The 27,554-nt window shown below is 35.9% G+C and overlaps 1 protein-coding gene across 4 annotated transcripts in view; it reads right to left on the bottom strand.

Moving 5' to 3' along the window:
* Positions 1-5,635: 5,635 nt before the first annotated feature.
* Positions 5,636-27,554, bottom strand: part of LOC129247107 (Krueppel homolog 1) — a 30,565-nt gene continuing 8,646 nt past the window's right edge. For all 4 annotated transcript variants that reach the window (XM_054886037.1, XM_054886035.1, XM_054886036.1 and 1 more), the window contains exons 2-4: positions 11,059-11,807; positions 9,084-10,555; positions 5,636-6,153 (exon numbers count right to left, since the gene is read on the bottom strand). In XM_054886037.1, coding sequence (XP_054742012.1) covers positions 5,787-6,153; positions 9,084-10,555; positions 11,059-11,793 — 2,574 coding nt within the window. In that variant the 5' untranslated portion in view covers positions 11,794-11,807 and the 3' untranslated portion in view covers positions 5,636-5,786. The remainder of the gene's footprint in view (positions 6,154-9,083; positions 10,556-11,058; positions 11,808-27,554) is intronic.

The raw sequence follows: 27,554 nt of genomic DNA on the forward strand, positions 1-27,554 counted from the left end.
CCTAGCTTCCACCTTTTTACAATGCTTTTATTTCCTACTTTATATTGGTAATAAGTTTTGTTTTTATTTTGCGCCTAATTGTATGCAACATGTTTGTTCAAGTTTAGCAAAGTAGTTAAAGCAGTACAGTACACTGGAAAAGAATAAAGAAAAAATCTGCTGTTTATGCGCATTAATAGGCCCGTCATAAAGGGTCCGTTTCGACCGTTGCGCCACTTGCTTTCTCCAGCAATGAGGTTCAGGGGGCCATCAACCATATGAAACCATCTGAAGCCATTGGCCTTCTCTTCATCACCTGGACAAAATAAATCAAGCTGCAAAGTTTAAGGTGGAAGTCGATGACACATCAATTACGACTGTAAACTACCCCAGAATATTGCGAGTTACCTTTGACAGCTTGCTCTCCTTCTCAGCGCACACAACCGCTATTGCTACTAAAATACAGAACCGCAGCAAGGTTCTTAAATCGCTTGCCGGCAGCACTTGGGACAAAGACAAAAAAATGTTGCTATCGACTTTCAAGGCGATAGCCCGACCGGTTCTAAACAATGCTGCGCATGTCTGGTTGCCTGAAATCAGTGATTCGCAGTGGATGAAACTGCAGACCAGCCAAAACACTGCCATAAGGACTGCGACAGGATGTCTACTGATGTCCCCGATACAACATCTTCATGACGAGGCCCATCTGCTACCTGTGAAGGAGCATAATAAACTGCTCAGCAAGCTGTTTCTGCTAGGGTGTTACCGCAGGTCTCACTCATGCAGACACCTGCTGAATTGAATGAAAGTAATTTTCCTAACTAAATTTATAGCTTTTTTAAATGGTTACACTACGAGTGCCGGACCCTGTATATAATGGTGAAATAAGAAATTAGAAATAACTGCTTATCAAAGTATTTTGTATATTTTTTATTTCAACTTATTCATAGATTATTTGTATAAATCAGTATGTATTTGATTATGTGGCTTTAAATGTAATCACGTATAAAAAGTTCTTGTAAAATTTTTCTGTTTCAACATCATTATTTTATACGTTAATCTTTGTAATTGTTTGCATTTTCGCGAAAATTGATTCCGTGAAATTTCTTTGTATTAAAATATTTTTAGTCATTCTGGCGTTAAAAAAGTATGTATGTATGTATGTATGTATATTATATGATGTGTTTTCTGCTACTATCTTTTCTGCTTCAGTCCAAAAAAATGTTGGGCGCTGTTTACTTTTACATTATGAAATATTTAGTGTTTTAAATGGTTAGTAAGGGCTTGTTCGGGTTGCAATCACAACCGCTGTGTTGCACGATTATTTAAAGTTCCACGTTCGATTCGAAATACGGGCAACATTGACAAAAGTATAGCGGTCTAACAGTCAAAAATTCGACAATTGTTGCGCGCAAACTTTTTTAAAATCAGCATCATAAAAATTTTGTTTGAACGATTATTTTGTTCTTAATGCGATTTTCAATAGTAAATTACAGTTAATATCGAAATTATCAGAGGATATATTTATGGATAGAAAGCTCCATTATTTTTATTTCCCTATTCATCTTTACCTACATACATACATACATATCTACATAGTATGTAAGATAGTAAGTAATTAGAAAAGTATCAGCTTTGCATTTGTAACCTTTAGAAGTGCTGCAGTACTGCTGCTTTTATTACGTGCCTCGAACAAGCCCCAATATCAACAAAAAAAAAGACCTTGTAAATCATTTTCATAGACATATGTACATATCTATGTCCATATGTAAATAGCAGCAGACGAGAGTAGCGTTTCATTCACACACATATACTTACATATTTGTATTCTTTCTTCTCTTAAGTTAAACTCCTTGTGTGTATGTATGCATGGTACTTTACATATTTTCGATTTTTCGAACCAATATGGTCATCAATTGTTTATAATTTCGCTTAGGCTAATATTTATACCAATGAATGGGTAGATTTGTTTACTACTATTGTATTGAAATACCGTTTATGGGACTTAAAAACGTAATTATGTAACATAAGACTTTGGATACATCTTTGGAAAAAATGTATACACTTTTGTTGATTGAATAAAATCGTATAATTTTCTCTCAGACCCACGTGGGGACTACACTTATGGCTTTTGGTCCCTTTGACTTGCACACACACACCCACACATACATATGTATGTTTGTATGAATAAGTATGTAATGTATTGCTGAGAAATATATGCTCATATCGCAAGGACAAAACTACATACATAGGTATGTATATATGTACATACTTACACTTACTAATACAAAATATAAATCTTTCGTTCATCGCAAAATAAATATGTACATACATATGTACATAAATAAATATGTGTACATGCATACATATAAAGCGTCGGGCAAAACATATTGGACATAGTGCCTAATATTGACTCTATCATCTTTTACCCTGACAAATATTCTGAAGATACATACTAAAATTATTCACAAATAAATAATAAATAGTTATTTTAAGAAAACTTAAACAATCGTAGAATTGGTTTTACTTTGTGACATTATAAAAAACAAAAAATACAAAAAAATTGCACATATTCAATATTCGCTGCGACAAAACATATTGGACTAATTATTATTTAATTTTAATATTAATTATTTAATATTTTACAGCTATAATCATTATTTTTAACGAGATACAGTGGCTCACAGAAGTATTTTGCATAGTTCTTTGTTGCTATATTACAAATTCAAATTTCTTATGTATTACCAGGAAGGACAATCTAAGAAATACATTGTTTATGCATACATATATAAGTACATATACATACATACATACATAAGTATCTAAGTATCTCCATAGAAGCATAGACGCTGTAGTATAAGGCTGTTAATGCTTTCTTGAGAAATACTGAATCAGGCCTGCTTCGCAGTTCCAATTAACTTGTTTTTGTCTCCCCCCACCTGTGCCTATCCTCCTGTTTAATATGTATGTATGTATGTGCCAGAGTTTTTTTTTATTGAATTAACCTCCAGAAACTGAGCCGGCCATTTGAGGCCATTGATTTATTCAGTTGTGATCCAATTATTTACAAGTATTTGTGAGTTGTGCTTCGGGTCGCTAACATGTTGGAACGATCATGAAAGATGATTTTTGATCATAAATCGATCGATGCAGGGATTCAATGCAAATCCAGAAAAACATCCCCTTATCACTACACCCCCCTCGTCATGCTTTGCTGTACTTTGACAATTAGGTTTTGATTCGTTGTTGGTCGAGTTTTCTCATGCAGTTTGAATATTTCAAATTAATTTTGAATTTATACGAAAAGAGAATAGTTTTCTAGCGCTCATTGACCTATTGATATATTCTGGAACACATTGAAAACGTTTTAATTGATTTTTTCGCCGATTGCCCATCTGCACACGATCTTCTTTGCACAGTCCTTCTCCAGCTTCATGCTGATTTATCTGAATGCTTCTTTAATTCTATAAGTAGCAGTGAGTTTTCTGATCGTGCTTTAGGCTTTAAGTCATCTTTAGGACGCATGTATTTCTCGAGAATGACATTTTACGTCTTCATCTACCTTGACATTGGCTTTTGTGAAGCCTACTGTTGATTCTTCTTGTAATCATTAATAAATAATTTTTATTAAGTTAGGGTTATATTGTATATATTCCATATAAATATTAATAATAATTAATTTCTTCAATAGCACTGAATGCTTGCTGAATAATTGTTTAAGCGGTTATATACAGTTAGAATTAAAAAAAAATCGATTTTTTTAATTTATTTCTGTTTTCTTATATATATACATACATATATATAACTGGCGCGTATATCCTATTTGTGGTGTGCGTCTTGAGGTTGTTCCACAAATGGAGGGACCTACAGTTTCAAGCCGGCTCCGAACGGCAGATATTTTTATGAGGAACTTTTTCATGGCAGAAATACACTCGGAGGTTTGCCATTGCCTGCCGAGGGGTGACCGCTATTAGAAAAAACTTTTTCTTAATTTTGGTGTTTCACCGAGATTCGAACCTTCGTTTTCTCTGTGAATTCCAATTGGTAGTCACGCACCAACCCATTCGGCTACGGCCGAATACACACAAAAAATTTAATATCGTTCCGTTGAATATTTTCGAACGCAAATTTGAAAAGGCTTTCAGAGTGCTTGAAAGTACGCGGCAGCGCGTTTTTTTTCAAAATGGCGTTTTGAAAGTCGGTGACCAACATTACTCGAAAACGGCTAAACCGATTAGTCTCAAAGTTTAGCACGAGCTTCTTGAATATATTTTTAGTAATTAATCGAAGATTTTTTCTCACCGATAAATTTTTTTTATAAACAATTTAAGCTGAAATTTTGGGCAAAATCGATTTTTTGTTTTTTTTTTGAGAAACGGCCATTTGGTTTTCTTGTTCCTTCGATTAATTACTAGATTTAACATTACTTTAACGAAATCTGTTTGGTTTTTTAATTTCAGAGGAACCAGTTCAGAAATATAGTGGTCACGGCAAAACATCTTTTTTGAGATGAGCTCCCGAAGATCAGCTGTAGCTCATTTCCAAATAAATATTTTTACTAAACTAAGTCTTAAAGTACAGTTAAAAGATAACATAATATGTGTACAAATTTTTAGATCAATAAATTTAAAAGTTTTCGCAGAAAAAATTCTGGAAAATTCGCTTCGGCCTTCTAACTGCATATAACCCCTTAACTGTCAGCATTTTTTACTAGATTTTTAAGGAAATATTAAAAAATGTAAATACTTCACGACTTTTACACTCAAGTGTGCTCCATCAAATCGCCCAATCGTGTATAAATAACGGTATTTTCACCGCTTCCTATAATAAATTGCAACGAGTCTAATATGTTTTGTAGCGCAAAAAAACCGTAATCGATGATGAAGCATATTTATTAAACTTAGTCTTAAGGGGTTTGTTTAATTTTATTTACTAAATTTTTTAAGTTATATGGCAATAATTTTGTATTAATACTTAGTTCAATATGTTTTGTCCGACACTGTATATATGTATGTGTTCTATGTGTATATCTTTACCGTTCATTGGCATGCTAAAATGTTTTGTATTTCTAGATGCTGCATATTTGCACATAAAAACATAAATGAAGTATCAACCACGATAAATTAGCAACATATAATTCCACGAATTTTTCAAGCAGCTCGTTTCCAATTTTCCCTCCGTTCCCAGTATGCAAAACTAACTTATTATTGCCATAAAAATATTCAGAAAACTGATTTTAAATTATATGTATGTATATACATTTTTCCTAAAACTTCTTTTTGCTATAGCTTTTATGTTTTTAAATATTTACATAAATTAAACTAAATACTTATGTATTGACTACGGTAATATATGTATAAGTATGTATGTAAGTATTTTCTAATGCTAACGCTATTTAAATCCAAACACACATTTTCCCAACTAGTACTTCATGTTCGTGGAAATAACTAGTACTTTTTTCGTTTTAATTGAACATGATTTCGAAATATATACATATGTATGTACTTATGTACTTATGCATGTATATACATACATATGTATAAATGTATGTATGCTATGTGCTGAAACACATTATCTAATGTTTCAATTTCTAAAATAATACTCTTGGCAAAATTAATGCTAACACAAATTCCAAACTAAATATTAACATCTAAGATTCTCTTTAGTCTAGTGCAACATACTTGTATTTCAAATCAGCAATGTAATTTCGCAGCATTAAATACATAAATATTTTAACAGTCTTCAATTGATTTCATAAGAAAATTAGTTTCAATCTGAATGAAATCTAATTCCTATTGTTTTAAAAGTTATGAGGCTTTGGCAAACTGTATAACCGAGTTCATACGCATCACTTTCGTTCCGGTTTCATTGTTGGCATTTATAGCGGTACTAAGCGCTTGATTCGAATCGCCATTGGCCGAGGTCGTACCGATATGGGTAAGCGTTTTATTTATTTCTCGCGCGGCATCATGTATAGCTTTTCCCCCGATGGGCGATCCTTCGCGCATATAAAGCTTACGTTTGCGCAAGGGTAATGTCATCACATCACGATCGGCCATCATCATGGAATCACTCTCGGGGGATGACGAACGTTCGGGTGATTCTGTTGAAGAGCGCAGGGGCGCTATTGCAGCTTCCACTTGGCGAACAATCTCGTTATTGAGTAGCGAAGGTCTGTAAAAAGAGTAAGAAGGAAAATGAGATTACGTGCACGTGATAAATACTAGCGGCATTGAAGTTGCAAATATGTATTTAAATAGAGATGTCACAAGGCCCTAATGCAATATTTAAAGATTGCTTTGTGCATACATATACATATATACACAATATGTATGTATGCTTTGTGCGCCCATCATAGAGAATTTCTTAAAGTCATTTTTGCGTGATGTTATACTGGCGCAATTATAGAACCGTCACAATGCGTCCGTTGCGTAACGAATTTCACTGATAACAAAATAAATTACATATGTATGTATGTATATGTATTTGAGTCGAAGGCGCCACAACCAAGCCGGAATGCACAACAACTGGCAACTTCCTACTTTTGCCGTACGGCCAGTGTGGCGAAAATGGCAACTGTTTAAAGAAAAACAATTTTGCATCGCGCAACATTTTTTTTGATTGGTATTATTCACTAAATTAAATTAAATGCAGAAAATAAATGGAATTTAAATTAATTAAGTCAAATCAAATGCGCCCTTATCTATTCGATAAAAGCTTGAAAGAGGGGCGGAAAGGCTAAGCTTAACCAAGTTGTCCCGAAAAATGAATGTGGGTCCCTATCGCGAAATTATGGTCGTATCCGTCGTCTACGACTGCCATTGCTTTTATTTTTTATTTATATACAGCAATACTTTCATTGTGGCACCACAGTACGTTTCACAAGTCACGCCAGTCAAATGTGTTGCTGCAACGGACGGAATAGACCCATTGTGACAGCCCTACTATGTGGCAGAAATGTGAAATTACGAGCAAGTATGCAAGGAAAAAAATGACATAAAAAACCCAGCAATAAACTGCATAAGTTTGAGGCCGCAAACATAGTGATTCTGTGAAGATAACGTGTTCAGAAAAGTATTAGTTGAGGCAGAACCGAATTTTATAAGATGGTTTTTGAAAACATACATTTTTAACTGGTATAATTTCGTATCCAGCTGTCCACTCAAAACTGCGGACTTTAGTCAAGTAGTCACTGACTTGCAACCAAACACCCATTTGAGTTTTAACGACTATGAAAAACAGAAACGGATGTTTCGGCAAAGAGGTTCAAAAATTCAGCCTTCACGACAACAGAACCCCTAACGCACTGAGGCTTGACTACGCCGGATCCCGAAAGATGGAACAAAAATCCATGAAGCTAAGCAGAATAACGTGGAAGGGATAGAAGTGAACTAAAATTTGCAAAAGCTCGATGTCGAAAAACTACGATCTCAACAAGCCGCCACAGATTAGTACATCTATAGTACTCTCCCTCATACTTTCAGAGGCATCCTACTTGAAGTGACAGCGAAGTTAGACTCCTGGTTCCGTTATTGACGACGAAACTGATGTCCGATTACTCGACTTTAGAGAAATATGAATAGAAATATCATGGTGATGGACAGATGGCTGAGCTACTTAAGAATGACCACGAGGAACTGGTATGGTACATGCATCAACTGAAAGTTAAGAGTGCTCTGCCCATATACATACTTATGTACTTGATATATAAAAATACATATAGGGTTCTATTGAGAGATTGGTATAAAAGCACATTTTCGATTGTTTGGGCTCCAATTTTATGAATGGCAACTTCGATTTTGTGTTTTAAAGCATCAATCGTCTCTGGATGGTTCGCATAGCATTTGTCCTTAACGGCTCCCCACAAAAAATAGTCCAACGGGCTTAAATCACAGCTCCGAGGCGGCCAATTTATAACGGAATTTTGGCTGATTATTCGGATTTCAAAAACGGTAGCCAAAAGTTCGAGTGTAACAAGTTGCACCATCCTGTTGAAACCAAATGTCGTCCATGCTATCCTCTTCAATTTTTGGGAACAAAAACTCGTCGAGCATGTCACGGTAACGCTCGCCATTTACTGTAACCGCGGCTCCTCGCTCATTTTCGAAAAAAAAATGGCCCGATGATACCGCCAGACCAAAAACCGCACCAAACAGTGACTCGTTGTGGATGCATTTGCTTCTCTACAGCAACGTGTGGATTTTCTGAGCCCCAAATCCGACAATTTTGCTTATTGACGTAGCCACCGATGTGAAAATCAGAAAAGAAGAAGAAGACTCACCACTTTGGAAATAGGTTTTCAATATTTCCCAATTTTGTTCAAGCGTATAGCGTCCCATTTCGTAAATGTCAAACCTTTAAGTAAATTATGAACACATTTGACATGTCATTTGTGTTACCATTCTCAAAAAAAAGGTGGTTCAAAAAGCAAACGCTATATGTAGACATAATGCAGCGAATGAAAAATGTAATGCCGTACTTGCGCTGATACTGGAGATGAAAAGGAAAGCCTTCTCCGTGTTGGAAAGGACGAGTGGAGGAGGAATCAGCTTCACTTAGTGTTCAGCAGGCAAGCTTTATTCAACTTGATCAAAATCGCTTAGGTATTTATTGGTTTATTTGTTGAAGGAACTCTGCATGCTTTTTATTTTTTTAACTTTTTGGAAAAAAGTCCAATCAAGTCAATTTTTATGACTAATTTTTTTAGTCAAATAATAATTGACTTCTAGACTGAAAAAAAAACCTCTTGGAATCAACAAGCGAATCAGAAACAAGCCGTGATCTCATTTCCTTAAAGCTCAGGCCAAGAACGATAGAATACAAGTTTGCGCTTTCCCAATTCGCCGTGACGTCGCTAATTCTGTCAAAAAAGAACAGGAATGTACTAAAATATGTTGGTCACATGCCAGCTATTCGTAACTCGTTTCTTATTTCATTAAAGCTGAATCACTCGTGATCGGATGACTACTCTCTTCGAATTGAATGAAATAAAATAATTATTTTTGAATCCAGTAAAAGTATGCCGTACCAAATGCAAATTTCAAAACGCTCATTCGATCACGAATTATTGATTCGATCATATTGCAAATTAGTTTGAAACTTACTCAAATTTAGGCACCGGCGCGTACCCCTTATGCATGCCATGTTGCGCAAGTTCGCCCCGTTTGTAGTGTTCAATTAGCTCGTTCGCCTCGCGAGTATCATCGTACTGTGATAAATCATGACTGAGCGAAATGCGTTGTTGCGCGTATGAAGTTGTAGGTGTATCTGTTAAAGTGGGGGTATGCTTTTGCTGAAGTACACTTTGTTGTTCAGAGTAACGTGATTGTTTCACAGAGGTTTCCGTCTTTGTAACTTCCTCTTCATTTGGGGAATCCAGCATATCGCGTCGCCTCACAATGGACGCAGCTTCAAGTAAAGCAGGATTGATCGTGGGCGGTTCAATCCCAGAACGTTCTAATTTCATTCCTTGATGCTGCAGATGTTGGTAATTGTATGCCGATGAAACATTTTGCATCTGGCCGCTTTGATAAAATTTCATAGACGTTGGATGTTGCACCTGTTGTTTGCTTAAATCTGTCGGCAATTCTTCATTTATAGAATTACAGGACTGTTGTGCATTGTTATCATTTGAGTTTACAACAGGTAAGGATAATGATAATTGGTGATCATTGCTGGTACTAGCTACTTCACCGTCTCGACTAGGATAGTCTATTTCCATTGTATATGGCGTTGGAGATGATGTCGTCAAAGATTCTGGTGAACCCGCAGAAAGTCGTGATGAGTTTGGCGACAGTGTAGACCGAGGTGAGCTGGGCGATGCTGGATTGCGTAAGCTAGAAGCGGTTGTCTTTAAAGGTAGCGCTCGTGCACGCTCCACTTTAGATTTACGCGCCTTGGCGACTGCACCGCCAGATGGTATTGGTGATAAAGGCGACCCAGGCGCTGATATAGCTTCACCACTCGAACTATTCGATGTAGAACTACTGCCAGCAACCGCTGCCCCAGCTACGGCTTCGTCATCATCATCCGGAAATTCTTTAGCGTGACCTTTGATATGCGCCTCCATCTCTTTTTTATTTTTAAATGTCTCATCGCAAATTGTGCATTTGTAGCATTTGGAACCGTAATGCTGCACTCGGTGAAGCTTGAGTACATGGTTGTAGCCAAAATCACGAAAACAGATATCGCAATGGTAAGGCTTTTCGCCCGTGTGAGTACGCGAATGTACTTTCAGCTGTTTGGAGCAGGTGAATCCCTTGCCGCAGCCCTCAACCGGACATTTGTATGGTTTTTCACCAGTATGCGTTCGCATATGAATAACCAATTGCCCGGATTGAATGAAAGTCTTCTCGCAGACTGAGCACTTATGCGGTCGCTCGCCGGTATGTATACGCATGTGTCGATGCAATTTGCCCGAGTGCTCAAATGCGCGCTCGCAAACGTCACATTTGTATGGCCTTTCTTTCGTGTGTATCCGACGATGCACCTGTAGATTCTCCTTAACGCTGAACAATTTGTGACAAAATTCGCATTCAAAAGGTCTTTCGCCAGTGTGGGTGCGATAATGTCGTATCTAAAATGGGGTAAAAATATGTTAGCCCAAAATGAATTCAACTAAGTACATATTTATTAATTATTGTCAACAATAGAGAGCTCGGGTCGAAGCTAAATTAATCAAGCTGTGTGGGAGATATCCATGAGACCATTTTGTATGGAATATGGCATCGTTTAAATGTCCGCTGAGTCTTCACATGGTGGCACGGATGTGAAAAAAACACTTTTTAATAATTCTCCGACATTGATATGAGCAAATTTGAGAAATTACCTATGTAATGTTGACTTTGAGGGCAACGGTTGATTGCGGTTTTTCAGCACAGATTACCGACTTCAGAAAACCTCTTAAGAAAAAGTCCAAATCGTGCACAGTAAAGTTTTATTATTTGCATGTTGGTTTTGCATCAGTAACTGTGTGATAAGCAAACAATTTAACAGACACCGCCAAAATAACATAACCGCCACAGCCTGTCAACTTCGACCGACCCATATTGAAAACTCCTAAATAGATAATCAACTTACCAGCCTTGCGGGTACTGCAAATGTCTTTTGACAAACGTTGCACTGATACGGATCTCCTCCGGCAATTCCAGTCACATTCGCTGTCTTTGGAATGCCCGTCGACACACCAGCTTCGCTGACATCGCCCAACCTTGCAGACCCCGCAGCTATACCACCGCTCAAATCAATGCTTTTGGCATGCGACTTAGTGTGCGAAGTATGAGCCGACTTGCTACCAAAGGTCATTCCACATTGCTCGCATTTAAATTGTGGCTTATTTACAGTTGGTTTGCGGCTTATAGCCACTACGGGAACAGACACGCTTGCAGTGCCAGTATTCAAATCTAACGTTGTGGCTGTTGAATATGCCGATGTTGCGGATGAAGAACCTCCATATACGCCGATGTTAGGTTCCGTTTTGATATTGGCATGTAAACTAATATTCGATGTATTTGTAGATAAGTTATGTACAGGGATTGATACCGTATAACTTGGGATAATACTAGTATGAGACAATGGGGGGGATTCGTGAGATCGTTTCTGCATTATTGTGGCTTTACTACAGATATCAGCATATGCATTCGAAGTGCTTTGCTGCAATTGATATTCGTGCGGTATATGGGTTAAGGGTGATGATGTTTCGACATTTGTCGTTGTCTCAGAAATTGTTGAAGTTGTTTCTAGCTGAGCACAGAGTTGAGCCTGACTTGGCTTCTCTGTTTTAATTACCATTGGTGTGGATTGGTAATAAACCATTTTATGTTGTGTCTCTGCAATTGTAGATGAAGAAAAATAAATAATGGAATCAGGTTGTATTGATATATTAAATGGAAAAAGTGTGAGAAAAGTAGTACTCGTACATCTAAACATAAACCGAAAATTGTACCCAATTTCATTTTAGATTGCCACTGTTTCAAACAATCACTTGCCCAGTTTCCTGAGTACTTTTAGGTTAAGCTTATAGGATTATTGATTACGTATTAATATCATTTTCAATTTTCAATCTTTAAAATTTCCACTTTTTTTAGAAAATGAAATCATAAAAATTTATAAAATGTATGCATTAGGGCGGATACATTTTTTTCTACATCGTTTCTAGCAGATTTGGATGCTATATAAAATTAAAAAAAAAGTTCCACTAAAACTTTACCTATAAAGTCAATTTCGAGCCCCAAATTTAAAAGAAGCTGTTTTTAATTAGCACGAAGTGATATGTGCGATTCATAAAAACAGAGAGAGAGAGAAAGTTAGGACAATAGAAGGTATAAATATACCATATATAAGTACATATATAATTGGCGCGTACACCCTTTTTGGGTGTTTGGTCGAGGAGCTCCTCATCCTATTTGTGGCGTGCATCTTGATGTTGTTCCACAAATGGAGGGACCTACAGTTTCAAGCCGACTCCGAACGGCAGATATTTTTTATGAGGAACTTTTTCATGGCAGAAATACACTCGGAGGTTTGCAATTGCCTGCCGAGCGGCGACCGCTATTAGAAAAATGTTTTTCTTCGTTTTGGTATTTTACCGAGATTCGAACCTAAGTTCTCTCTGAATTCCGAGTGGTAGTCAAGCACGAACCCATTTGCCATTCGCCGGCCGCCGTATAAAAATATGCCTTGTGTTTAAAGTCAAAGGGATCTACAACCAAAACAATTGTAAATACACTGTTAATTGTAAGAAGAAAAATTCGAAAAAAAATATACGAAACAAAAATTTATTTCGTATTTATTTACAATTTTTAGTTTATTTTACATACAAAAAAAATTGCATGCAGTCACTTTCTCTATTATTTGAATATATTAAAAAATTACATATAATCTCGTTATCAAGATTACGTAATATATTAAGATTATATGTTATCGTTATCAAGGTTATATGTATTATAATTTTTTAATATATTCAAATAATAAATAAATTTTAATAGGTATATTGAAATAAATTTTTGTTTCGTATAATTTTTGCTCGACACTATTTTATATGAAAAATAAACACCCAAGGCAGTAGGCAAAAAAAAAAAATCCTAAAATCAACGTGATTTTTCAACCACTTCAAATTTATACTTTATTATACCCAAACTCAATACTTGCATAGTCGAAATTTTTCTAAAAAAGAAATTTTTCTAATAAAAAGTGTGAAATTTTGACGGAAGTTTGATGAATATTGAAAAATTTTGCACGAAGCTTACAACTTGGATTTATGTGATTTTTATAGGAGAATGAAGTTTATTTTTATATAAATTAAAAATAAATTGTCAAAACTCCACAATAAGTCCCTGTGCTATAGTTATGAAGCGTGCATCTTTATCAGGTGTTTGGTCAAGCTTCTCTTCTAATTTGTTGTGTGCGTCTTGATACTTTAATACAAAAGGAGAGACCTTAAGTACATATAACGTATGTCGCCTTCGAATGGCATATGGTTTTTTTTTTTCAGAAATACACTCAAAGGTTTGCCATCGCCTGCCGAGCGGCGAATGTTGCTGTAAAAATATTTTCATTATTTTATGTTTCATGTGCCACAGTGTGCATCGAACCCAAGATCAATCGAGTGAAATAATAATAGGTCAGGATCTGCAGTATGCCGTTGATATTTGGCTAGAGTAAAAGGCACTTTGAAGTAAATACATTAGTAGATGCGAGTGGCAAAAGTTTACTACTTCGCAACTAATGTGACAATGGAAGTCACGACTTGGCTCCGTTGCTAAACATACACATAGCAATTCTTTGGTTTACACAGAAGTCACCTGGTATGAGCCAGAAAGAGTTCTTTACATGTACGATCATTACATATAAAATATTCTAATAACTTCTAAGTTGAAATAAAACTAATTTCATTATTTGAGTACTTGAGATCTCGCCTAGCGACATTGTACAACACACCATTACATGCTATTTTTTATTATAGTATTTAATATTATTAACTGGAAACAAATAAAATATACAAAAAAGATCATTCTTGACCTGCAACAATTTATAGTAGCCCGCGCTTTGGGTCATCAAAATCGGCATCAGTAAGTGTATGAATATTTCGGTTTAGCTCATGATGCTCTTAATTTCAGAAGATTCAGTTAAATATCTACAGACGAGGCTGAAATCCATTGCTTTCCCGGTAGACGGCTGTAGTGATCGATATCTCGTAAAGTATCGATCAAACATTTTAAAGTTGATGCTCATTGTCAAGGTGGCATTTCACACTAAGTTTCTTTTCCTGTTTTTGTTTATTCCGAGAGAAAACTCGGTATATTTTACAGTTTTTCTTTGACAAAAGCGAAAATGCAATTCAGGCCGCTGAAATTGTGAATGGTGTTTATGGTGCCGATGCTGTAACAGCTAATTACGTACAATTTAGGCATTTTTGATGTTAAAGAAAATGTCGATGATGTCGACTTTATCAAAGCATGGAAATCATCGAAGTTGACCGGCATGTTAGTAGTCGTAGCATCCCCCAGGAGCTCAAGATCAACTTTAAAACTGTTTCAAACAATTTTGGTCCAAAATGTTACGCAAAAATAATAGATTTATTTTTCCCCAAAATAATATTTCCCGTGGTTAGGAACGTTTTAAAATTATTTAGATTAAATTTTCGCATTAGTCAAATTCATTGCTTTCATTGAAACTCTAGCGTCTTAGTATATACTTTCAAGCACTTTTCCTTTCACTACAACCCTTAAACTAAGATATTCCTAAAGTTGTATGTGTGTATGTAGATATGCACATATGCATATATCTATATATGTATGTATGTATGAAATTTATAGCTACACTGCTACCATCAACAATATTTAAATGAAACCAATGTTTGCAGCGCTATAGAAACTACAACAACAACGTAAAGTTTCAATAACCTACATTGCACAGGCATATTTTTGTCCTTTCACTTTTGGAAGTTGGAAAATGTACCCATACAATCAAGTGGAAAACCAACCCTCAAACGAGGTCAAAACATAAAAATCACCCTCTCTCAACCTGCTCATGAGTGTGCCGCCGGTAGTGTGAGTAGCAGCTAATGGTATTATAGAATTTCTTTTCCCTTTCAAAAAATGTCGCATTAAGATTACGGTGCCTTTTGTATTTCGTTGGTTTGAGGAAGTCATTGGAAAATGTTCGCTCGCTATAAAAATATTGAGCATTGGAGTAATAGACTTTTGTTGCATTTAGAGAGAAATTGTTGTTAGAAAATTGCGTCAGTGTGTATTGTAATAAATCCACCCCACTTAACTATAGTTGATAATTTTTCGCTTCGTGTAAGCATTTTCATTTTCAAAAGCTCACTGTTGTTGATGAGTAAAGCCAAGTTTCAATATACATAGGTATATACATACATACATACACACGCTTGTATTACTTCATTTCACTCTCTCATGTGCATATGTATGTATCTAAGAGTTTTAACCGGCATTCGGTTAGAGCTTTTCATTTTTATCAGCGCGCAAACGAGCACGAAATCACACACTAAATACAATATGAAAGCATGCATATTATTCTAACTTATTGGCAAACAGTGTGAACGCACCTTTGGTAGCGCGAGCAGCCGCGACACCATTATTTGGATTTTTTGCCACTCTTTTGCCTCCAACCTTAAGAATTTCATTACGAGTTTTTTTCGTTGATGTAATCTCCGTTAATTCTGTCCCTGATTTCGAGAGTACATCCTTGATCCAGTTCTGTTTCGAACTCCAATTATTGCCAGTATTTCCACGTTCAGACATTTTTTTACGTTCCGAGTTAAGGCTTTCTCATCCAAATAAAATTTTTGTATATTTGTTGATCCGATATTTCACGTAAACGGATGCAGTCTTCAGAATCAGTCATTGAATTATAAAATTGTGTCTTATAACAGTCATACGTTTTTCAGTATCAGTCTTGGTGCAGTATCGAGGTAGTTGCGATTTAAACTACATTTTACATAAATGTATATACTTATGAATGTCTGTACTTATATTATGTAAAAAAGTTATAGCAAAGATTAATTTTTTTTCATTTTTTTTTTTGTTTTCGAAGTAATCATTTGTATTTGTTGTGATTTGGAAATGTGCATAATAATTTCTTGCTGTTTAAGACTTGACTTTGTAAAATGTTGCAACGGACTAATTGTACTAAGATTCCTTCTTGTTCTAAACGTTTTCAAAATTATCAATTTCATTCCAGTTCATTTAATTTAATTTTATTTTACTTAGTTTTTTATAATATTTTTATTCTCTTCATTTTGCGTTCTTTTTTATTCACGTATAGGTTTTCCCATATTCAGAGCAAAAATGCGGCTGTCTTTTAAAATTTCGTTTAAATTCTTTCTTTTTAATTTTCAACACTTTTGTAAATACGCCTGATCTACGTTTAAGAAACTCGAATAACTGCCAATTCGCATATTTATTCGCTATTTTAACGTGTAGATCATATGAGAATTATATATACTTTCTCCGAATAGGCCATTTTATAAAAAATATTATTAAATATTTCAATGATCCGCAATTTTATTCACAGTCAAACTTTTATTATTTCCATATTCTGTGCTGTTTTCTCTACCGAAAACACTGTTATTAAATTTCTACATGGCCATTCCCTTTACTATTCTTTTTCCGATTTCGTTTTCCGCGAATGCCAAGTTCAACGTTAGATAGTGTGCCGCGGACTGGTGGGTGAGTAGCCGAAAATTATGCTTCTTACCATCATACCGCACCCAAGGGAACTTGCCACCACCGCCATCTAATTCCTACATAAGTATACATACATACATACATATATACATATATTTATACATAATACGCAATAAAACGAACGGAACATACTCGTACACAATGTGAATTTCCCCCGAATTCTAAGCAGAAAAGAAAATCCCAACAAGTTTGAAATCAGAAAAAGCTACGCATTTTTCGTTTACCCACATTTTTGTATGCGAGCACATGATACATACATACGCACATATTTATGTATACAAAAAACTAGGGGAAGCATTGCATTGGGCACAATAAGAAATTCTTTTTCTCTTTTTACAAACTTCCACATGCACATACATACATACATACATACATATATCCATAAGTGTGAGGTAATTTTTGGGGAAAAGCACTCAAACACAAAGCTTTCCCGGATGAGACTAGTAAAATACTTAAGTGCGTGAGCACTCGTACGAGTAAACAAACAGACATACATACATATATGTACATAGATGAACATACATACTTATACGCATGGAGAGCGGTTAAATGTGACATTTGATCAGTTTTCTCCCTTTAGAGTATTTATTAGAGATAATATCTGTAGCCAAAGTCCATTTATATAGATATTCAAAACCTATTGACAGAATTACAAAAACTGTATGTTTTGCAAGATGAGCAAAAAAATGAATGACTAGTATTTCTCACAGCTTCTTATAAATATGGACATAGGCATACACACACATATGCATATTACAATATCGTGCGCTCGCATGTGACCGCAATAAAAATTGAGACGGTCTTCTAAATATGTACATAGACTAGCTTTGTACTACAAATTACGTGACCGTCCACCAACTAGTGCAATACTAGTGCTGCAGAGCGCAAAGTAAAATACGAGTTTTACACCAGTAGCGGCACCGTTATTTATGTTACACAAATCGACTGTGAGTGTTTATTATGGGATGGGAATCGAAAATATTTACAACTACGGTTAAACTTTAGTTGTTGAAGAAATGGGAGTTTCGTTCGAGTGCCCCCCTAGCGGGCCCTTTTTAACAATCATAACTGGTTAATCTACTCCAGGGATAGGTTATGCTGTTAATGCGAGGAACTTAACGCTTAAATAGGCAAATAGACCGACAATGTTTTTAAAATGGTGTAAATATTTTCAATGTACAGATACGACGATCCTGCAGTTTTATTGACAGTTAGAAGATCGATAATTGTATTGTATGTAAATATGTAGTTTTTGAAAAAATTGCACATAAAGCAGACTTAAAACTATATTAGTTTTGTTTTATTTGACCATCATAAGGTAATAGCTTACTCTTGATGAAATAAAACGAATTTAGCTTATTTACTGTCTTAGCATAAATTTCAATTTTCTTGCAATACTGTCACAAATATATATGTATATATGTAATTATTTTATAGTGCCGCAGCTTTTATTAAATTTTCCATATTGCAGGTTAACTCAAAATATTATATTTTATTTGTTTTCTTTCAGGCGCCAACAGGAGTACAGCTATTGTGAACCTATCCTAAGTTTTTTTTTTTTTGTGGAAAAGCTGGTGCACTACTCGTATGAATAAAAGTGCACTTTGCACAGGCCATGCCTCTACAACCAAGGTAGAACTTCACCAGCCAATAGAATTATGTTGGCTAAGTCTCCTATAGCCAATAAGCCAATAGCTTAGGATGGTGGTCAAATTAAGCACGCGGGAGTGATCCTAAATTTCGCACTACAATATTCTTTTGGGTAGAAATTCTGGAAAAAATGCAAAACAAATTCTAATTAGCCCAAAGGTACTATGGGCCAAACTAACGACAATAATCAATCGGTTTCTTAGAGTTGAAGACCCTAAAAATCAGTTGAAAATTAGATCTTTTGCTAGTGCTTAAACAAATACAAAAACTTACTTCGAAAGAATTATACGAAAATATGGGCTATTTTAAAACAAAAATGACTCTTAACGTTTTCGCTCCAACTTTGATGAAAAACTCGAAAAGTTGATTTTGGTAATTAACTATTTTTGCCCAGACGCAGTCATATATTTCATCGAAAGTGAGTTCATGTTTGCATTATTTGTTTTGGTTGAAGGAATCAGCTGATTTGTTGCCATATTGAGTGATATGACAAGCAAAAACTGAGATTGTTTTGGTCATATACGAAAAAATCAATACAATCTAGAATTGAGCAGACCGTTATTTGGCTCTTAGCGTAATTGACAGAATCAGTTGATAGGCTGACGTAACTGGTGTCGGGAAGCAGTTTGTTACGAAAAAACTAAGATTGTTTTAGTGATATACGTGTACCTACGAAAAACATCAATACAATATCACTTCATTGCCGTCTGAACAATGATTGATTGGACGAGTGTGTGAATACATGTGAAAGATCGTGAAGAACTGATCGATGCGGAATCACCGTGACGTGGCAGTCAAAGTTCTGCTCACAATATTCTTTTTCAGCATAGTTATTGGCCAAACCTTGTAAATCTATTATCCTTGACCAAGACCCCTATGAGATGTCAGCAAAGTTACTCTCCTAAATCTTTCCTAAATTCTACCAATTCTTGACTATTGGAAAGTGTTATAAAAATTACTCTCACCAAACTACACTTACAACTTACTCTCATACATATTGTGTATGGTTTTATTGCATTCATCCTTTAATTCTGACTATGCACATTCAGATTATTATTTCAAAACTTTCAATTGATTAGAAACAAATCAAAACTTTCTCTCAAAAAATTCACAAGTTCCACATTGATGCAATAATGACTCTAGAAAGATGGCGAAATACCATCCATATATGTGCATATGTGTGTGAAGCTCATCAGAAAATATAAATAATGGTTTATCTTTGCAGATTATTTTTATTCTACCCGAAAAAAGAAAGAGGCACTTGGGGAAAATAGTAATAGCTTGCACAGGGCGACAACAGTCACACTAGTTACTCCATTTAAAACTGAATGCTTCACTCGGAAAGAATTCTGGAAATGAAGGCTCAGCTGTAAGCCATTGAGTTTATTCTAATATGAATTATAATAAACCATTCGAAAATTTCTGGGTGCGTTCCAAGAAGAGTGGCCAAAAAAATAATTGTATGTATTATAAATATGTAAAGAAGTGAAAGCATCAAGATTTAATTCGGGCTGAGTGTAAATTTTTGGAATCAACTTTGCCTAAAAGATACGTATATGATATAAAACGTGGGCGGGGTTGTTGACCGATTTCAGCTAAATATTCTCAACAGAAACCCACCTTGGACCAAGGATAATGTCATTGCCGAGTTTCGCAAAAATATTAAATTTTTTCTCTAGTTATAACTTGTAACATCAGATGGAGAGACGGAAAGATAACTTCTAAAATTAACAAGTTTAAAACTAAAACAGGATCTTTTTGTTCTAATTTTTCAAATTCGAATAATACAGCTTTATTTTTTTCAACTTTTTCACACTTTTTGGTCACCTTTGGCAGCAATTCCAGCTAGCAGCCTAGCTTTCATCGAAATAAACAGCATTTCATTTGTGAGCGAATAATACTCCTACTAGTCCAAATATTGAGCCGTATTTTTACCGATGGTACATACATTTTTTTCATGTTTTAAGCCGTTGCCCTAAACCAAGTTTTTATACAAATTCAACCAACATTGTGTGACCTGCACTTAATGCAGTCATTGCCATGCATAAGGTTTTTAACTAATTACGGATGCTTATTAATCTTAGCGTTATAGGGCAAGTAAAGGCCAAGGGTTTCCTTCTTGGAGCAAAAGCCTTATAGATAGAATGCATAAAATAATAGTTACTAACTTCCATCATGTATTATTATTTCTTTTTAGATAGTGGCACTTTGTGGCTAAGTGAAAAATTCTAAAAAATTTAAAGCTTCAAACTTCTCGTTTAAAAAAATTCTTTCGTAATAAAGAAAATGTCATGACTCACAAAAATGGTACACAGATGGTTCCAAAACGCTCCAAAGAGTAGGAGCAGGAATAGTGGGACCCAGAGCACACAAATCCCTAACACTAAGTACATGCGCCACAATTTTCCATGCGGAGCTCTTCGCCATAATGGAAACAATGGAAATCATATCCAAAAGAGGGTTCGAGAAAGTAAAAATTAAAATACTTTCGGACAACCAATCGGTTCGCAAAGCTTTGAAAAGCTTAACATTCAAGTTAAAAGTCCTAATAGAATGCAACAATGCACTCAACAAACTGGCCACTCATATTCAAGTCTCACTGATTTGGGTATCAGGACATGAGGGAAACGAGAAGGGAGTCTTGTATCCCAAAAAAGGGGCAGAAGATCTATTTATTGGACCAACCCTGGACTTTAACAAAAATAATGTAAAACAGAAAACCAAAAAATGGAAACAAGCTAAAACCAGGGAACACTGGAACAGCACAAGCGGCCTTAATCACTCCAAAACGTTTTTTACTTCAATGCCAACAGAGCAAAATCTGCTCTAACCCTACATAAAAAGGGTCTCAGATTACTCTGTGGAGCACTTACAGCTCACTTTGCCTGTAATAAACACTTTGAAGCAATAGGGTTATCTAGTACAAGATCATGCAGGTTCTGCTGTCATGAAGATGAGTCTATGGAACACTTAATCACCAACTGTGAGGCATTAGGCCACAGGAGAGACAGAATCGTGGGCTCGTAACTACTGGAGGAGGAAAACCTACAATTTGCTCCCTCCTAAAGAGCTGGTTCGATTCCTCGGTATACTAAATAACTATAATTAAGTAATTAGGGGCGCACAATATACCAATCTGGTCGCAGTGCATAAAGGCCTTAGCCTAACCCATACAACCATTACCATTACCAAAAGAACGTCGATGATGTCGATAAATTCACAGAAATAATTCAAGTTGCCCAGCATGTTAGCAGTCCCAACATTACCCAGCAGCTAAAGATCGACCATAAAACAGTTTTAAACCAATTAATGGATTTTTTTTTTTTCATTTCTTTCGTTTGGCACAGCTCCTCCTCCTATTTTTTTTTTCTGTGCGTCTTGAAGATTTTTCCCTAATGGGGGGGGGGGGGGGGGGGGACCTACTGCTTTAAACCAATTTCGAACGACAGATGTTTGTTTTTATGAGGAGCTTTTTCATGGCATTAATATACTCGGAGGTTTACCGTTGCCTGCCGAGGGGCGACTGCTATTAGAATAAACTTGTTTTATCATTTGGTGTTTCATGCCCGGAGATTGTAGCTAGCCGATTGTAGCTTCCGAATAGTACTTCGTACCAACCCATTCGACTACGGCGGCTTCAGCTACCCCTGGAGGATACCCCATCAGGTTAAACTCCTACCTATCCAGAATCGACATAAACATATGTCCAGCATGTGAAGGTACACCGCACGACACATGACCCATCAAGCTTACTCACCTAACACCCCTCTCTGGAACCAACCTGTCGAAACAGCACGTTTCCTAGGCCTACCATTAGATGATTTAGACGAAGGCGACCGGTAGCTACATTGCACTGAAAGGGTTTAGTAAGCTGATACAACAACTAATACGGCGTGCATTAATAATAATAATAATAATGTACATATAATATATAAGTACGTATGAATATATAAGTATGAATATAAATCTAAATATGTACGCAAATGTATACCTCTGTCCCTTTGTACGAGTATGCGTCAATGTAAATACTATTTTTTTTATTTCTTTGTTTTCTTAGTTCTGTTTAATAATAAAAAGTAGCACAAAAGTTCATTAACATTTCGGAATACAAAACAATTAAGAAACGCAGAACAAACACGAAAGTGAATCAAAAAGAAAACTGAAAAATGTTGAAAGCACAGTGTTCATGAAATCATGATTGGGCGGAACTTAATTTTCGATGGCATGCGTATACAAATATATATACATATATATGTATGTATGTATGTAGTAGTGTCGACCATAAATTAGAGATTAGGAAGTTCAATAGTGTGTTGTTCAAGTATGTATGTACGCATGTATGTATGTATGTGAACATTTTTGTTTGCATATGTTTGTGCTGCGATCGGGTTGATGTACAACATAAAGTTTCTACCTGTGATCTAGAGTAAAATCGTTACGTTACCGTTAGTTTGTTGGGATAGCTCAGAAACCGGCTGCTAGTTGTGCTTTTTATGTGCATATGTACGTGTGTGTGTGCATAATACATGTACTGTATTAATAAATTATCACGATTCTTTTACAGTTCTTTTCTCTCGCAGAGGACCAGTGAGAGGAGAGAGGGCCAGAGAAGAGTATGTGCGTTGTGCGTTGGGAATGAATTTGTTGTACTTACAACTATCCATGCTACATATGTATGTATGTATGTGTGTGCATATGCGGGTATTCATATATAAAATTGATAAAATCTACATTTTCCAATGATAAAAAATCAGTTCATATAATTTTAAGGAATATAGCAGAAGATTTAATATATTAGACTTTTTAAAATTAGATATTAGTCCCTTAGTTAGAAGTGTAATATGTTTACATACATATATACATATAGAAATACATATACAAATGTAGTGGCTATGTGGCGTCACCCTCCAACAATGGCAGTGTTGACTGCCAGACTTGCGGACAACTAGTCATCATTATCACCGCCTTCAACTTTGCTCTTCAACAAGAGGTCAATGAACATGTGAAGAGTTTGTATAGTTAATACATATGCAAACAAAAGTACATCCATATAGCCATACATATGTATGTATGTAAGTACATACCCATGTGAACTAGGGTGGAGTGAATTTTTTTAAATCGCTTTTGGCAGACTAGCAGAGAGTTGGTTTTCTCTCGCCGAAATAAAGGTGAAATATAGTTGCCTCGTCGTCTTCTAAGATGAACCCCCGACAAAATTAATTTTTGAAAAAACATTAAAAACAACATTTTAATTTTTATGTACATACACATACATATATAATATATATACTTGTTTTCACTTTTGGTTGTTGTTAGTGCAATAATAATGAGCTGTAAGTCGATATTTTTATTGAAAAGTTTGCTATTTTTTGGCTGACATTTTGTTTTCAGTTCCAAGCTTTATTTGGTTATTTTTTCAGTGAGCTGCAAAATTCATCTCGCCCAAAAGATGGAATTAACTCGTGAAAATTTATTCCGATGATTTATTGGGATTTTCGATGTGTATCATATATATACAGGAATTACTTTGATGAACTTACTTCGACTTTTGGCCTTTAAGCCCACACCTAGTAACCATGAAACGCTGGTAAAACGAGTTCCAACGTGGCCCTCCAAAAACGATTGTTGTGCCAGAAACTATCGAAGCTGTGCGTCAGTGGATAAAATAAGATAAGCAAGATCATCATGCGCCATATCGCGAGATATAGGCATCCTTGAGCATTAGTGGACCCGCATACAATATGGCATGACCATGAAAATTTATTCTCGTTGGATATCGCATAATTTGACAATTGCTCAAAAAAAGGACTTGTTGTTGTTGTTGTAGCAGTATCTTTGCCCTGTCAGTGTACCGTAATCACTGGTCGTCTTCGTCTAGCTCGTCTAACGGTAGGCCCAGGAAACTAGCTGTTTCGACGGGTTGGGTCTAGAGGGAGGGGGGTGTTAGATGAGTGGGTTTAATAGGGCATGTGAAAAGGTGGTTAGTGCCGTGCAGGATGCCTTCACATGCTGGACATATGATTAGTATTGTATGTCAGGGTCGATTCTGGATAAGTAGGAGTTTAACCTGCTACAATATCCAGAACGTAATTGTGCCAAGGTTACGCGGGACTCTCCATTCCCATGGCAGCCGGTTCTACGTTACCGGAAAGACTCAGGTTTTTCCCGACCAAGGGCTACCGCCCCAGTAAACTAGCCCTGTCTAGTGTACCGTATCCCAAAAAAGGACTCGTATCGATTGGTGTAAAAAATTTTAAGCAAATTCAAACGTGGTGGTTCAAAGCACATCTTAACAGGTGGCGAATTTTGGATCTATACATATGAGCCAGAAACAAAATAGCAAACGACAGTTACAAGGCGAGTTTAATCCAACCTAAGTTGCTCGCGAAAGAGGCACTGCAAAGCAAACGGCCATTTCGCAACTGAGTGGTACACAACCTTTTGTTTCCCAGAAGTTTTCGGAGAAGGCGAATCATGCTTTACCACGACATTGCGAGCTCTCACGCATTGGTTCACAAAAGGGAGTTTTCGTGCCCGGAAAAGATCCAAGTAATGGGGCATCCGCCTGAGTGGCAAAAATACTTAGAAAATTTGTTCAAACGAATACTGAACCAAGAAGGCGATTTTGAAAAATAATGAAGCCATTTTCATTATCATAAATTTTTAGAGTTCGGGAGGGGTACATAGGGTCACCATTATAATTTTACTGTGTTTTAATTATTGGGCGCAAAATATAAAAGGCAACCCTCGTAACACTATTTGGTGATGTAATTTGTGACATTGCATTTCGATGTCGATTTTTATTCTTTCTTATTGAAATTATTATTATTGCTATTTATTTTAGTACTGCATTTAAAAACAAGATACAAACATAAAACTTAAAATCTGTAATATCTGAAGTGTATTAATAGCTGTAACAAATTTCGTATATTTTTTCAAATTTTATTAGGCTGGGGCTACCACAAAACGCTATCCTAAGATAGTAATATTTTTTTGATTTTTGTAAACTCTTATAAAAGCAGTGTTTCGTTATGCCATTACAAAAAAATTAACAAAAAATGCAAGTTCTATTGCCCCACCTTAATGTGCAGATACGTTTGCGTGAATAATATATAAAAATGTTGAAGCTCTTTCTATTTTAGGCGTGCATACATACATAAATACAAATACAATTTTTTAGTTTTTTGTGATGTGGATGTGTGGAAGTCATTTAGCTTTTGTATGGAAAGTTATTTTCCATCTTTTTCGCCCATTTCTTTTCTTTTTTTCTTATGTTACTAGTTCATCACAATGGGCTATGAGCCTCAGTGTGTCAAATAGTGGACAACCGCTACAGCCTATTAGTGGTGGTATGTAAGTTTCAAAATCAGGGATCTGAACATTATTAGTTTAGCAAATGTTACCCTCCCTTTACATTTTCCGCAAAATTTCAAATGACCTCTTCCAAAAGTCGAATGAATAAAATAAATTATTATAATTAGTATTTCAGCCGACCTGTGATCGGCACTCATGCGGAGAAGCTTGGAATTCCGTACAGCCCTTATTGCAGATGCTGTGGGGATCCTGCAGAAAAAGAGACTGTGGAACACTTTCTCTGCAAATATCCGGCTCTTGCGGCTAGGCGCTTGAGATTCCTTAGCGTGCTCTTTGGGGATGACTTGAAGAAATTCTCCAGCCTAGATCCCTTTTCTCTCCTCCGCTACATCAACAGCACTGGATGGCTGTAGTCTGTTTTCTCTCCTCCCTAAATCCTTTCACAGGTAGTGGTCCACATTATGGTATCAAAACGGCACGTAAGTGCTACTTGTAGTGTACCTGGGGTACTCTTGCCATCTTACCTACCTACCTTCAGCCGACCCACTCGAAGATTTCTCTTCATAGGGTAAATATGCTAGTTGTCGGACCTTAACTTTTTCAGACTTTAAAAAATCATAACTGTCATAATACATAATAAAATGATAATAGACATGCTATAAAAATTAATTCAGATTTTGTATATTTTTCAAAATCAGTTAAAATTAAACTTTGTTTGCAGTAATTTCATTATTTTTAGTTATACTCGATTTACTTAAAAATTCCGTTTTGCGTTTTAATCGGACGCTTTTTTCAGTTTTCGGATATTTCTGCTTTAGTAGTCAGACACTGGCGAAATCAAAATATTTCTTTATATTTAAGAAAAAATTTTATTTATTTTTATTTAAAGAGAAGATGAATTTAAAAATAATAATGAAGTCATTAATAAAACAAAACGATACACAAATTCACTAAACAATCCGTGAAATGGATCAAAAAGTGAAGAAGCGATTTGAGGGAAATGCCCGACGAAGTGCCAATCAAATGGCGAAAGAACTGAAAATATCTGACCGTCGCATCCGCCGCATACTGAAAAATTATCTCAAAGTAAAGCCTTACCAGAACTAAAAGGCGCATGATCTCACACCAAAGCAGCAACAAGTCAGACTTGAGAGAGCGAAGAAGTTGCTTCGCTTGGCCGAAAGTAGTAAATGTCCGAACATTGTGGTTTCTGACGGGAAAATTTTTCAAATTGAGCAATTCGTAAACTCTCAAAACGGTAGGGTTTATTTGACCGAAAAGCAACGTTCCGAACTTCATAACGTCCACACAATGGTCTCGAACTCACTAGACGCGAGTCCGCTAGATTATTCTCTTTGGGCCCTTTTGGAGAGCAAGGTCCGAAATCAAAAATTCACCAGTCAAAGCCATTGTTCGCGAGTGGGCCAAAATACCTGCAAGTCACATTTGGGAAGTTTGCGATTCGTTTCTGGACCGTCTCAAGGCCATAGTCAAGGCAAAAGGTGGTCATATCGAGCATAAGTAAATTGATTTTTATTTTGTATTGTTTTCACACATTTTTTATTTTGAATTGAATAAAAAGTCAAACTAAATTTATGGCTTTTTTAATTGGTTACACTTCGAGTTCCGGACCCTGTACATTCATTACATACCCAAAGGGTCTTCCATAACTGACTTCTGATCTATGTTTTTGCGATATTATTCGAGTTCTGTAAATTAAACTGAAAACCATCCCCGTATCGAGCTCTCTGTCATGACAACTCTGGCTTTGCTAATACTTTCGGCTTCACTAATAATTTGCATTGGATTTCTTCTGAAAAATAAATTGAGCAAGTTTTATCTAGTCTACAAATGAGTCTTTAAATGGAGTTGCTCTTCGGTTATATCTGATAATCTTCT

The sequence above is a fragment of the Anastrepha obliqua genome, chromosome 5 (assembly GCF_027943255.1).
Source record: "Anastrepha obliqua isolate idAnaObli1 chromosome 5, idAnaObli1_1.0, whole genome shotgun sequence".
Classification (NCBI taxonomy): Eukaryota; Metazoa; Arthropoda; class Insecta; order Diptera; family Tephritidae; genus Anastrepha; species Anastrepha obliqua.